The sequence below is a fragment of the Eubalaena glacialis genome, chromosome 16 (genome assembly GCF_028564815.1).
Source record: "Eubalaena glacialis isolate mEubGla1 chromosome 16, mEubGla1.1.hap2.+ XY, whole genome shotgun sequence".
NCBI lineage: Eukaryota > Metazoa > Chordata > Mammalia > Artiodactyla > Balaenidae > Eubalaena > Eubalaena glacialis.
The window spans coordinates 74,629,107-74,644,225 of record NC_083731.1 but is presented as its reverse complement, the minus strand read 5'-3'; the positions used below and the strand labels follow the sequence as shown (position 1 = coordinate 74,644,225).

The 15,119-nt window shown below is 36.8% G+C and overlaps 1 protein-coding gene across 1 annotated transcript; it reads left to right on the top strand.

Moving 5' to 3' along the window:
- The first annotated feature begins 298 nt into the window (after positions 1-298).
- On the top strand, positions 299-13,794 carry CKAP2 (cytoskeleton associated protein 2). The gene is made up of 9 exons (XM_061170748.1): positions 299-452; positions 1,375-1,459; positions 3,466-3,544; positions 3,662-4,530; positions 4,988-5,192; positions 6,681-6,851; positions 8,603-8,672; positions 11,968-12,223; positions 12,715-13,794. The coding sequence occupies exons 1-9, from the start codon at positions 383-385 to the stop codon at positions 12,968-12,970; spliced, it is 2,061 nt and encodes a 686-aa protein (XP_061026731.1). The 5' UTR covers positions 299-382; the 3' UTR covers positions 12,971-13,794.
- Positions 13,795-15,119: the final 1,325 nt, after the last annotated feature.

Below are 15,119 nucleotides of genomic sequence, written 5' to 3'. Positions count from 1 at the left end.
TTCTCCTCTGCCTTCCTCAATGCACTGTGAGCGTCTACAAGAGAGCTATCTGCTACAGGGCAGGGACTTAGCTGTCCGACTCCTACCAAGTTGCCAAGTCCAGGACAAGAGCGCTGTTTAGGTTTGAAAACCTAGGGATTCAGTCCCGAGAGGTCCTAACTGAACTAGGCAGCCGCAAGCCCCGCCCCTGCAGACACAGAGCAGGCCCCACCCCTCTTCGCCCATTGGCCCATTCAATTCACAACGGGCACCAATGGGCGGAGGCGGCGGTCGCGCAGTCTAAGGCCGAGCCCAGGGCGCAGTGGGGCAGTGTGCGGCCGCGCCGGCGTGAGGGAGACTTCAGCGGTCGAGCTGGAGACGCGTCCCCCTGCCCGGAGCTGCGATGAGCACCCCAGCCGTGCCCCAGGACCTGCAGCTGCCCCCGAGTCAGAGGGCCCAGTCCGCGTTCAGAGGTGAGGGCCGCGGTGCCGGGAGCGCCCGGGGAGGCCGCGGGGGGATGGCTCGGGCAGGGCCATCAGGGCCTTGGGTTCGCAGACCAGTTTCCGCCCAGTCCAGTTGTGCGAGAAGTCTGGACAGGGCGCTCGGCCTCTTGTGGCCGCATTCTCGGCGTTTGTGAAATGGACAATCGGAGTGGTGCCCGCTCCGTGGTGTTAGTGTGCGGGTTGAACGCGTCGCGTGCGGTCGCGACCCACTGGCGGCGGCGGCGACGGGCTTCGGTGAGAGGATCCGTTTAGCCGGGGGGTGGGGTGGGATGTGGGGAGTGTGCGGGGCTCCGGCAGGGACCTACGTTGGGGACCCGGGCCGCGGGGCCGCGTCAGTGCTGGGAGCTGACTGCGCCTGCGCAGGGCGCTCCCGCCTCCTGAGTCGGGAGTTAATTTCTGGAGGGACGGGAGTGTTCAACTGATACTTCAGATTTAACACATGTCGCCTCCGACTTTATAGAAATCTAGGGTTAGCCGCGTCTTCAGAAATAATAGATATTTCTTGTCCTACACGTGGGAAAACAGGAAAGAAATTCTCACCCAATTCTGGTAAATTAGAACTTGGAGTCTGGTGTCTCATCTCTACCATTTAGCTTCTTAAAACTTGGCTTTCAGGAGCTGTATGTTGAAAATGATGTTTTCCAGACTTTTCACTTTCAGACAGTAGAGAATGTGATTCTTGTACAGAGTGGTTATGCGGACCAGTTATAGTAACAGTCATTTCAAAATGTGATTATTTCTCAAAGGCAGTACTGAACTGGGAAATTTTCTGTTATACATAAGATGTAATCTCAAGTAGAACATTTTTCGAAGTTAAATCTTCATTTAGTCAATATTTTATTTGATGTTGTTATTGCAGCTGATGTTGACCTGTAGCTCTTTTGTTATTTAGAGCAAAGAAGACAAAAACTCAAGGAGCATCTGTTAAAAAGAAAAACCTTTTTTGCATACAAACAGGAAAATCAGATATTATCCAGGTGAGGTCAAATTTTTTTCACTTCACATCTGTCAAATTATATCAGAGCTATCCAGTAAAGATGTAATGTGAGCCACACATGTAATTTAAAATTTTCTAGTAGCCCCATTTTTAAAGTTTTGTTTTTTAAAGATGAAATGAATTTTAATAACATTTTATTTAATCCAGTATTTTAATTTGTATTTCTTTATATTAGGTACTCTACTTATTGATATATTTTGTCTTGATGAATGCTTCATACCCTTCCCCAGGGTGGAAAATACTCAGATTCTGCTATGTTTAGGAGATAGAGCTGGCAGGACTTGGTGATGGATTAGATATGGGATGTAAAAGAAAAAATAGAGTTGAAGATGATCCTGAATGTTCCAGGGTAAAGGAGGCTAAAGAGATATGACAACTAAATTCAACACCTGACCCTTATACTGTATTTAATAGTGGAAGGGGAAATGCTATAAAGGACATTATTAGATCAGTTTTCAACTATGAACAATAGATTAAAATGGTTAATCAAGGTAAATTTATGAATTTGATAACTGTTCTGTGGTTATGTAAGAGAAAATTGCTATTTTTAGGAAATAAACATTTAAGTATTTTAGGGTAAAGAGGCATCATGTATGTAACTTAACTTGAAAGGTTCAGATAAAAAGTTGTGTATACTCCACACATAGACATGTTCAGAAAGAGTGCAAATGATAATGCAAATGGGATAAAATGTTAACAATAGGCAAATCTGGATAAAGAGTTTGAATTATTTATAATTTTGCAACTTTATGTAAGTTTGGCATTGTTTCCAAATAAAATTTAAAAAAATTTTTTTACTTTACATTAATTAGTTGCTTTTCTTTAGAATAAACATTTTCTTTCACAAATCCCAATTTTTTGTTTAAGACAAAAGATGATCCTAGACTTTTGATTTGAATAACTGAGTGGATAGTGATACCATATATTGAGATGGGAAGCCTGAGGGAGGAGTGGGAGAATCTGGAGTTCTGTTCTGACCAAGTTAAGTTTGAGGCAGCAATAAGACATCTAAGTGGAGATGCCAAATAGCGATGTGTCTGAAGTTCAGGGGTGAGAATGGGACTACAGATATAAACTTGGGAGTTGTCAGTGTGTAGATGGTATTTATTTAAAACCTTGGGGTGGAATGAGATTACTAGAGAGAAAGCAAAGAGAACATTAATTCACATAAGACAATGACTCTCAACTAATTTAAATAAGGAATCCAACTGGGTCGTGGGGTTTAGAGTACTCTTATACACAATGGGAAGAAAAGAACATTCTAAACTCAACTATACAGAAATCAAATTTTGTTGACTCTAAAATGTACATTTTGTTCACATTTTTACATCTCTGAACTTGAAATCTGCCTTAGAATCCAAGGCATATCCTACTGACCCTTTTTTTTCCCTTCGTTCATGGAATACAAAATCACTTGCTAAGAGATTCTCACAGCCTGTACTAACCTATACTGTAGCCTGTACTAGCCTATATCTGTAAAAAAGGAGTTTAAGTTTAATTCTTGAAGAAGCTTTTGCGTTGTATATATATATTCTAAATGCAATGCTATTTAGAAACTAAAATCCACATTGATTAATAAATTAAGTTGTGAGTGTGTGTGGAAATTTTTGAATTTCTTTTGGGAGAGCTATTTAAAAAATTTTTTGCAATGTAAGTCTGGTACTAAGTACTTAAAACTAACCAAAGAAAGTGTTGCTTAATAAAGATTTTTGAAGACTTGTTTGAATGACTAGAGAATGGTTTAGAATGAGATTACGGGGGGAGGGTATTAAGGCTTGTAAGAAAATACCTTTAAATTCCTCAGCCGTCTTGTTTACACTATTAAATCACCCTATAGTTAAGAAGAGTTTTGCTTAGGACAAATAAATCTCAGCTCAGTTCTTGCCTCAGTTTAAAACTGCAAAGTCAGATAATTGTTATATCCTCCCATACCTCCCCCAGAAAAGGAAACTTCCTTGGTACGGATTTTTTTTTTTTTTTTTTAAGTGGTAGAGACCAGAGAGTGAGGACATCTGAAGGCCAGATCCAAGAGGAGACAAAAATTCTGGAACTTAAGGCAAAAATGGTAAGATACGGAATAGCCCTCCTAAACATTCCCTTTCCTCTCATTCCTAAAGAAGGTTTTTTCCTAAACTCTTTCTGAAAGATTTGTCTTTAACTGATTTGTCTTTAACTCTTTTAGGCTGATAAAGAGAATGTCGGTAGACCTACTGGGATCAAGAATAATATAACAATGGAAAAAAAGTGTATTCCTTTAAAACCTTCTAATGAATTAACCAATTCAACTACAGCAGTTGATACACCTAATTTTGAGGATAATAATCAAACTCTGCCATTGTTACCAATTAAAGATGACCCCCAAAGTCAACATATGACGTTAAGCCAAGCATTTCACCTTAAAAACAACAGTAAAAAGAAACAAATGACTACAGAAAAACCAAAGCAAGATGCTAACATGCCCAAGAAACCTGTGCTTGGATCTTATCGTGGCCAAATTGTTCAGTCTAAGATTAATTCCTTTAGAAAACCTCTACAAGTCAAAGATGAGAGTTCTGCAACAACGAAGAAACTTTCAGCTACTGTCTCTAAAGCCACAAAGTCTCAGCCTGTACACGCCAGCAGTGTAACAGTGAAAAGTGATAGAGCCTCGCATATGACGACTGCCACTAAATTTGTGAGCAGTACATCTCAGAGCAGTCAACTTGTGCGACCTTCTATTAGAAGTCACCACAGTAATAACCAGGACACCATGAAACAAGGCATCAGTAGGACGTCTGCCAGTGTTACAGTTCGGAAGGGGCCTCGAGAGAAAGAATTATTACAGTTAAATACAGTTTCGTCTATTATCAAAACCAGTTCTTCTCAGGACATAAAAAGAAATAAGACACTATCAAGAAGCATGACATCTGAAATGGTAGCCAGGCCTGCTTCGTCTTCTAATACTAAACTGATAGAAAAGTCAGAAAGCATTGACCAGCGCAGACATACCATGGTGAAAGCAGCTATTAATAGTAGATGGACTCAGCCCAGAGAAACTGCGGAGGAGAGAAAGTAAGTAGATGTAATTTTGTTAGCTTCATTTTCAGTAGGGTACCATTTGTGAATTTGGCTTATCATTTCCTTGAATGTATTAGAGCTTTTTGTACATGGATTCTCTTCAGTCATATGCAGATCAATTTAAGCAAATTTATATTGTGGAACAGTATGTCCTAAGCTCTTGTGCTTGAGTGTGTTTAATTAGGTTGTTTTATGTAATCTAAGTTAAAATGCTTAATAAAATTGAGAAATATTTTATAACCTCTCCATTTAAAAATGCATTCTTGGGGTCTTTGTGAGCATATCATTAACATTGATAGGTTCTGTATTTCTTTTTCTTCAAGCTGGTGAACTATGTATATGCCACTAGTGTAGAATTACTTAAAGACCTGAAATATTTTTTTAACTTTCACTCTGACAGAATTCTGTTATCAGTATCACAGTAATGTTTATATGCTGCTTCTAACTGTAGGGCTCGTCTGAGTGAGTGGAAAGCTGGCAAAGGAAGAGTAATGAAAAGGCCTCCGAGCTCAGTGGTTACCCAGCCTGAGCCCGAAGCACAAAATGAAAAACCAGTTGGGTCCTTCTGGACTACCATGGCAGAAGAAGACGAACAACGATTGTTTACTGAAAAAGTAAACAAGACATTTTCTGAATGCCTAAACCTGATTAATGAGGTAGAGTCTTTATCTTATATTTGTGTAGTAGTTTATAGTTTGCAAATTAACCTCCATCAATATTATCTCATTAAATTATACTGTCAATCTTTTTTTACCAAATACTGTGTGAGCAGTGTTATGGAGACTTACTGTTAATTATGAGATTGTTTCTCTTTAGCCTTTAATGGACTACATTCTCACTGAGTTCATATAAATATATCAAATGGATACTTAGATTTTTTTCAGTTGAGTTGTAAATATTGTATTCCTCTAAGATGTTACCACAGAGTGGGCTGGGGGTGGATATTCACTCTGGTACTTCTGTTTTTACATTCATTCAATATATTTACAATTTTTTTTTTCAACTCATTCCCATACTTTATCAAAGACTAGCAACACGAATTATTATCACAGATTAAATTTAACTAAAATAGTTGCAAACAAAATCCCATTAATCTAAACCAACATCATCATGGCCTTGAACTGTAGAATTTTACGATTTGGACCAGAATTCCTACGTGTATGATAATCAACTTCAGAGTGTTTTTTTTTAATTTCCTGACTTCTCCTTAATTTTTAAAAAAATATATACGTGTATATTTTAATATGTATAAAAAATCATCTTAATATATTGTTTAACTGTCACTTACAGTTGTGAATTTCTTTTTATACATCTTTATTGGAGTATAATTGCTTCACAATGTTGTGTTAGTTTCTGCCTTACAACAAAGTGAATCAGCTATATGCACACACATATCCCCATATCCCCTCCTTCTTGAGCCTCCCTCCCACCCTCCCTAGCCCACCCCTCTAGGTGGTCACAAAGCATCGAGCTGATCTCCCCGTCACTCACTAGTATCTAAGATCCATAGCAAGACTGAACATATAGAGTGTGATTTCAAACCTTTCTCTAGTCTTCATGAGCATCTTTCAACTTTTTGTGGTTCTGACAACCAGTGAAAATTATAGTTAGGGAAACCGATTCTCTTCTTATTTCTGCTCTGCTGGGGTTTTTTTATTGATACTATGGAATTTTTCTGCCCTACTACTTAACTATATATAGCTCTTAATTACATAAACCATTACAGATTCATTTTAATCTTACTATCAAAACTTTCTGACAAAGACGATTGAAGAAAAAACTTGCAAGCTATTCTCATAAGCATTTGGTAGATGCAAAAATTCTAAATGAAGTATTAACAAATAGAATATCATAATATATAAGAGGATAAACATCAAGATCAAGTAGATTTTAGTCATTTTTTTACTAATATTTTTCTCAACTAGTATTTCTTTTTTCTTCTGTCTCTGACTTTTGACTGATATGCTTCTTGCTAGCCATTCAGAACAAGTCTGGAGTAAGGAGTATAATGGTGAATATTTTATGAATAATTTTCTACCAACCTTTTCTCTCTTTATCACTGACCTTGATTACAGTAAGTTTACTTAATTGTTCATAGTTTGTAGGCTAAATGACATCACTCACTTTATTTCTTGCTATTTTAGGGATGTCCAAAAGAAGAAGTATTGGTTACACTGAATGACCTGGTTAAAAATATTCCAGATGCCAAAAAACTTGTTAAATATTGGATATGCCTTGCACGTGTTGAACCACTTACGAGTCCTATTGAAAATATTATTGCAATCTATGAGAAGGCCATTCTGGCAGGAGCTCAGGTGAGATTAAAACTTACTGATCTTTATTATTACAGTGTAAATAACTCAGAATTATTTTGGAACACATCACCGCATAACTTGATAAAATTGTGGTTATATATGTGGCAGTGATGAATGTTTCAAGGCCACAAGGATTGCATATTATAAAGGCTGTTTCTCAACCTTCTAAAACTTGCTCACGTACTAGGGATAATCAGACCTTAGAAAATGGATATAAGCTGAAATGTGTATTTCATGAAACGTGCTGTGAGAAATATTTTAGCACAGCATGTCGTTTTGCACATTCTTTAGTTGAGAAATGTAGGAAACTGAATTTTCAATATTAAAATGTATTTATTGACTAGAAAGCAAATGGAATTAAATTAACTTTTAAAATGTTAGTAAGTTCTGATGGCTTTGTGAGAGAATTCTCTTTCACTTTAGGAGTATATCTTTATGGACTCACATTTATATGCCATATGTTTGGTTCAGAAAATGGCAATAAACTAATATCTCTGACATTATTACCACCATAGTGGTTTGATATTATACCTGTCACCTCTTCCTTGTGTGCTGCTACCAAAAAAACCCTGGGTATAGAAAAAAATGGTATCTTGAGGTTTTTTTGATTTGATTGGTTTTGTTGTCTTTATGGACAGATATTCCTAAAATGTATTTCCTTCTGACCAAGTTTCTCAGAAACACATTCTTGGAAATTGTTTACAAAGAGAGTTTTTTTTTAAACTTTTTTAGCCTTTTCTTAAGAAAGGTCTATATCCTTTAGTATCAGCAAAACCAGCAAATGCTATTTGATCTTTCACCTGAATCAAAAATCAAATATTCAGCAGATATTCTCTCTATGGCTATTATGTGTAAAACACTTTGCTGAAGGGTAATTGTATTTCACCGAATCTCACCTGGAAGAGAATGTTAGGTCCCTACTACATTGAACCAGAAGGGACGTTACTTACAGCAGCTTGTGACAGTATAGCTAGGATGCAAAACTAGAGCCAGGTGTTCACAGAGAAAGCAGTAGTGTAAAGAGAAAGATGAGAGACCAGAGCAGAAATTGGAAAACAGGGATCAAAATTAGCGAAGAAAATTAAAAGCCAGATGGGTGAGTAGTTCAGGACTAAGTTCTAGAATTAAAAATATGAGCCTGAGCTTCTCTTTTGTATAATATTTTGAATATATTGCATTAGCAGGCATCATGGTTCAAAGGAACATAGTAAGTACTTATAATATCTGACATATAATGGATGCTTTACTAAACTGTTAAATTTTTGAATAAATGAAATATTAGGCTGATGAACCTTGAACTCTTCAGAAATGCATTTAATAGCATGTGAAACAAAAATATAACCATGGACTTAGCTATAGGGGAAAAGGAATAAACTAATATAAATTTAGAGAAACTTAATATAATCAGCTCTTTGATAGATATTAATAGTCTTAATTTGCTATTTGTTCATTCATTTTGTTCCTATCAGGCAAGCATATTTACCATAGGCTTAAGAAAAATTATGGGGAAGTTTTTTAAACTGATGAAATTCTATCCCTTAAGTTCATTTTTATTTGGAAAAGACAGTCATTTTTTTCAATTTGAGCGGCAAAATAAGTGTTCTGAGAAAAATGGTCCAAGAACCATTGCTTTGTTATAAAATATGAAATTTAATCACTGGTTTTAATATTTTCAACTTGGACAACCTTAGTTAATGTCTGAGAATATAAAACTTATATGGGTCTGCTTTCTTCATTAAAAAAAAATTAAGCCTATTGAAGAGATGCGACATGCAATTGTTGACATTCTGACAATGAAGAGTCAAGAAAAAGTTAAATTTGGTAAGTTAGTTTCTTTTGTTTTCTTCAAGTGAATTGTGATTTAATTAAATTTATTTGCTGAATTATTTTTCTTTTCTCTTTTTAAACTTTTAAAATATTTAAGTTGTTTCTTTCCTCATACTTCTGTTGACATACCTCTGAAATTCATTAGCTTTACGTAGTATAAATAATTTTTAATTAGGTCTGGTTTGAAACCCAAATTTGTTTCCATGTGTCTGTGAAAGTTACCTTACCTTTCTAGGCCTTAATTTCCTGTCTTAAAAATGAGGCAGTTTGACTAGATGATCTATAAGACTTTTTGGTTCAACAGAGAATATATCTATTTATGTTTGCTGTTATTATGCCCCAGGGGAACATACAGATGTATATGCTCTGATCTTACTGGCTATATTTAATAAAGGAGCTTAAGAGGGAATGGTCAGGGAGACAGGAGGAAAAACCAGGAAAGACTAGTATACCACAAACCAAAGGAGCAGAAAGGTTTAAGAATAGCCCAACCCATTGAAATGGGTGAAGGGCGTCAAAAGATACAAATTACCAGTTATAAAATAATAAGTCCTGGGGATACAAAGTACAGCATGGTGACTGTAGATAATAACACTGTATTGCATATTTGAAAGTTGCTGAGAGAGTAGATCTTAAAAGTCCTCATCACAAGAAAAAAAATGTGTAACTATGTATGGGGACAGATGTTTTCATTTCATAATATGTTCTGGTCATCATTTCATGATACATACAAATATCAAATCATGTTGTACACTTGAAACTAATATAATGTTGTATGTCATTTATACCTCAGTTAAAAAAAAATTTTATTTTAAAGGATAACCCAATCCTGTGTCTTTGTGCTAAAGACAGCAAAGTAGAAATAAGAATTTTATAGAACTTTCTTCCTCATAATTCTCGCTGGCTCTAGAGATATTTAGAAAGAGAAAACCAGCATTTAAACCTGATTCAGTTATTCTACCTTTTTTTTCCTTAATAGAATCATACTAGTTAGTGGAATCTTTCCAGCTGGTAGAATATTTATCTTTAGATGGAAAAAGAAATGCTATCCATAAACTCTTGGCTTTCGAAATGTATAATTATAAATTCTAGGTATAAAATCCATTTTACAAATTAAAATTATTTGTAAACAGCAAGAAAACATCTTTGGGAAGTATAAGACAAATAATAAGAGAGAGAAGCACCACTTGAGTATCTCTCAGATTCCTCAATCCCACAAATCCAAACTTGACTACATCATTTTTCCCTAAACCTTTTCCTTAGTTTGGTTCCCTATCTCAGTGACCGACACTGTCGAGTTCTCCAAGCCAGAAATCTTGGGGTTATATTTCACTCCTTCTCTCTTTCCCCACTTTCCCACCCCTGTTTTCTAGCCAATCAAATTCAGTTTAACTTCCTAAGCATCTCTTAAAATCCGTCCACTTCTCTCCATCCTTACTCTCATTGCTATAGTCATGATCACTGACAGCTCTTATGTGGGCTACAGCAATGGTTTCCTTACTTAGTTTCCTGCTTCTCTGCTCTGGCTCCAATCTGTTCTCAAGACTGCAGCCAAAATGCCCTGTCACTTATCTGCTTAGATTCCTGATACCCAGCCTCTCTTGTCACTCCCTCTCCTCCACATCCCTGATTTCTTTCTTTACTTTTTGTTTATTTCCTAGAAGGGCCTGTACTATCTCTCTTGCCTCTGGGTCTCTCCAAGCCAGTCTTCTACTTTTAACCTAATTCCTATTTATCCTTTAGACCACAGTTCACCTGTCACTTCCTTGACGTAGCCTTCCCTGATGTCTACCTTTCCTCTCAACCCAACTAGATGATATGCCCTGTTTTGTGCTCACTGGTTTTCTCTGTGCAGTATTTTATGCACTTGATTGCTTGTTTGTTTGTCTTGTCTTTCAAACTCTAAACTCTTTTGTCAAGGACTGGGTCTGATCTTCCTCGCCACTGCAGCCCCAGTACTACTGCAAAAATACTTGTTGAATTAATGAATCGATATTCCCTCTCTCCTCACTTCAACTTACCCTCACTAAACCACATTCACTTTATCATGTAACTAAAATCATCACTTAGTAAAAATCTGTATCAATTTAAAAAAAGGAAAAAAAACCCTAATAATTTCCTAATAATCAAATCTAAAGGTCTTTTCAGCTCAATGGATTTACCAGAATGTCTCACAAGTATTTCACATCTAACATGTTTTATTTGGAACTCCTTGTCTTCCCTCGCTGCTTCCTCATACCACCATCGCTTCCTCCCAAGAAAGAAAAAAAAAAGAAAAAAAAAAATCCTCCTTTGTCATTAAAGACTCTGAAGCAAAAAATTTTAGAAGGAATGCCCCTAACACACATCCACACTCATTCAGACCTTCATATGCGTTAATTTGTTAAGTCCTGACTCAGGAATAACACTGAACTTGGGCCCTTCCTTCTCACTGCCCTCCTCTACCACCTTGCTCAGGCTGTGATAACAGCTTTGTCTTCTTACTGTCACAGATCATTACCTTTTTTTTAAATTTTTTTTTTGGTTGCGCCGCACAGCATGTGGCATCTTAGTTCCCCGACTAGGGATCAAACCCGTGCCCCTGCAGTGGAAGCACGGGACTCTTAACTGCTGGACCACCAGGGAAGTCCCACAAATCATTCCCTGCCATTCTAAACCGTTCTGTATAGTGACCAAATCTAATTGTATCTGTCTCTCCAGTGAATTTTTTTAACCGAAACTTCCTACCTGTCTGAACTCATCACCTCCTTCCCACATTTCCACCTTGCTCCTTACCCTATGTTCTAAGCACACTGGCCCTTTAATGTTGTCTTAATGGATCATTTTCTTTTAAGCTTCATACCAAAATTATCTTCCTTTGTCTTGCACTCATTTTTCAAGACCCTGCCTAAATGTCATTTGTGAAGCCTTCCCTTGCCATCTCCCCGTCCCTCAAGCAAAGTCAGTTATTTCTTTTTATGGGTTCCCATAACCTTTTGTTTTTACCTCAGTTAAAGCATTTTCCTCATTTTATAATTATTTTAAGGCATGTCTCTTCCACAGAATGTGAACTTTTTAAAGGATGAGGATGATTTCCTTCTTATATTTGTATCTATAATCCCTGACACATAGGAGATAGTAAATATTTGTTAAATAATTGTTAGCAGTATTTGCTTAGAAAAACTAATGGTTAGGAGATGGCAGTTTGGTTCTTTTATCTTGAAAATCTGGCCAACTGTAAATAACTTTGTCTTCTGATTTTGTTCTTTAAATTTGACCAAAAGCTTAATCTATAAATCTGTTTCTATAGGAGAAAATATTGAGGCGGCTTGTGCAACCAAGGAACAAATCCAAGAAGCCACCATTGACGATATAAGTGTTAATCTGGGGTCAGAAAAACCGGAAATAGAAAATAAGCATCCTAGAAATGTGGTATTTCAAGGTTGTGAAAAAGAGCAAGATGACAAAACAAAAGATCCAACCAGTGATGTTAAAACCCCCAATACAGAAACTAGGGCGGGTTGCTTAATTAAATATAATGTGTCTACTACTCCATACTTGCAAAGGTAAACTTTTAAAATGTAATGTGCTCTGATTTGTTTTTATGCTTAGGATAATGCATATGGTATTTTAAAATCTTTAAGATAGCTTCCGATTAGAACTATTTGTTAATAGAAAGGTTTGAAACAAACAAAATGTGATTGGAACATTTCGCCTTTTAAATACTGTATTTGCTTTGCTTTTCCCTAAATATTGCCATTTTAAAAAAGAAAAACTTTTACATCATTTTACTTTTATCTCTGTGTATTATTAATAACAGTGGGTTTTGGAATTGAGCGATTAGCCAATTCTATAGATATTCAAGTATCCTACTGTGTACAAGTTGTAACAACAGAGAAATGAATAAGTTCCTTACTTATTACAGGACCTCTTTCTGTAGGACAAGCAGTCACATGGTTGTAACATACAAGTTATAGTATGATAAATAGCATAAAAGTGCGAAGTGAAAATGTTAACGTGTTTTTTAACTCTGGGAATAATTTTATGGTTTTTTTAGTGTGAAAAAGAAGATGCAGTTTGACGAAACAAATTCTGCATTTAAAGAGCTGAAGTTTCTCACACCAGTTAGACGTTCTCGACGCCTTCAAGAGAAGACTTCAAAATTGCCAGATATGTTAAAAGACCATTATCCTTGTGTGTCTTCACTGGAGCAGTTAACAGAGTTAGGAAGTGAAACTGATGCTTTTGTGTGCCGCCCCAATGCAGCCCTGTGCCGCTTGTACTTGGAGACTGACACGACAGAAGAGAAGTGAAGCTCTGATAGGAGTGGGGTTGTATTATTCTGAGGGTGTTTGGTTGGTTGGTTTGTTGTGGCTTTGCATGTCCCTTAGGTCAAGAGTCGCCAAGTACCTAAGTATTCACGGCAGTCAGCGCTCCTAGTAATGTCCACTCTATAGCAGGTGTTGCCTTCTGTGTGTCGGAAAGCTAATCCTACCTTGTCGATCTCAATAGACTGACTCTTCCTCTAAGACAGGTAAATTTTGTGAAGACAGAGTTAGCTTGCTTTGTCACCCAATTCTAGTAGCCCAGACTGCTGTGGTCTCCTGTGTCCCTGGGACTCTGCCCCTGGTTCTTCACCGTCACTCTCCAGCAATGCCAGTGAGTCTGCATCTGTGGTCTCTTGGCCTCTTTTTTATTGTAGCCGAGGTCCCCGGGATGGATAGTTAACTAAATACTCCATTTCTAAGAGAAGATACTTTGTTGGAAGAAAGAAAATGTGCCAAACCTAGTGGGCATTCAGAACTTTGAGTTCCTTTCCTTAGTTCCTTTTCTAACTTGACTATCCAAAATGTTAAAAATTTGAACTAACATCACTTCTTTTGATATAGTTTATAGACTAATAGAAGGCAGTTAGAGAAGGAATATATAATATTTCATAAATGTCATCCTAGTTTAGGTAGTATTTCTAAAATAACTAATACTTAAAATTGATTTCTTCCTTGTAATATAAAAACTTCATCATGTCTCCTAAAACATGATAGTCATACACAGTAAGTGGTCTCTGCTCCCCACACATAAATACCACCAGTAAAATTGTTTTGTAAGTCTCTGAACTAATACTTCAATGGCATACATCCTTCACCAACTCTACAGTTTCAAGTAAGGATTCAGTCATTGTAAAAGGTTAGATAGTTTTAAAACTGCGTAATATGAATGTGGTTGAAAATCACATACTTATTCTTATGTATGTTCATTAATTCCATTTGTATAATAGTGCCAGTCTTTGTTCTATTTATTGTCTTGTGTTCTAGAGAGTAGGGTTTTTATTCCTTTTAAGCTGTGTACCTAATATGTATACAATAAATGAAAACATCTATATAACGATATTGCAATGACATTTCTTTCAACAAATATAAAATGCAATTTAACCACGGTGAATAAATTTGAACCTTGCCTTTGAAATACATTATAGTGGGATTGGACTTTAGGTTTTTCAACACTTAAAATAAGTGTGTGCTTAATGGTGTATTTCCTTTTGAAAAATTATCAATCTACTTATCTAAAAATTAAAAAACTAATTCTTTAGTTTTTTTCATCCTTTGTATGAATGGCGCAAAAATATGCCATTTTGAAATAAACTTCAAGCTGGCATATACTCTCAGCTTTGTAATATCCATACCATATGGTTCATTAGGCCATATAACATAGCTTGAAATATCTCAGTGAAAGAGAGCTTGAGATAAACTGTTCTGTTTGGACAGGTTTCATACAGTGTTGTTGTTGTTTTTTTCCTCTTCAACGGAGGGAAAATCTATCTAAATCGTCATAGTTCTAACACTTATAGACTAGTTGTAACTCCTTTCCAGATGCTTAAGAACAGCACATGTCTGACCTAGGTTTGTTCCTAGCTAAATATCTCCAAGAATGTGATGGATGGTGCATGAGCCTTGAAGTCCAACAGACCTACATTCAAAAGTTCTGCTCCTACCTTCTCTTAAAAGTTACATGACTGTGGAGAAGCTACTTAGTTGAATCTCATGTTTCTGAAGGGTGAAGTGGAGATAATCCGTTTTGGTCATTTTGTATCATTTTTATCTGCCTGTCCCCCCTGTTTGGCCAGAATGGGCACCTGACTGAAGCTGGACTGTCAGAATAATTTCCACAGGTGTTTGGAATCAGGACTGAGAGTCAGTCTTTCCTATGTAGTTGGACCTGGAAAATGTAAATAGGCACTGGGTGACCGTGGGAAGGTTGGGGAGCAAAGGTCACCAGAGAGAACAGTGAAGTAACTACTCAGAGAAGCAGGGGCTCCTGCCTGGGGTTTTCTTTTTTCTTTTTCTTTTTTTTAAATTTTAAAATGTTGGTTTTATTTTAAGACTCTCTGATCTGCTCCAGCAACCCCAGGCAGCCTCTACATCCCTCACACAGGACTCGTCCCAGCCGCCCCCGCTAACTATCCGA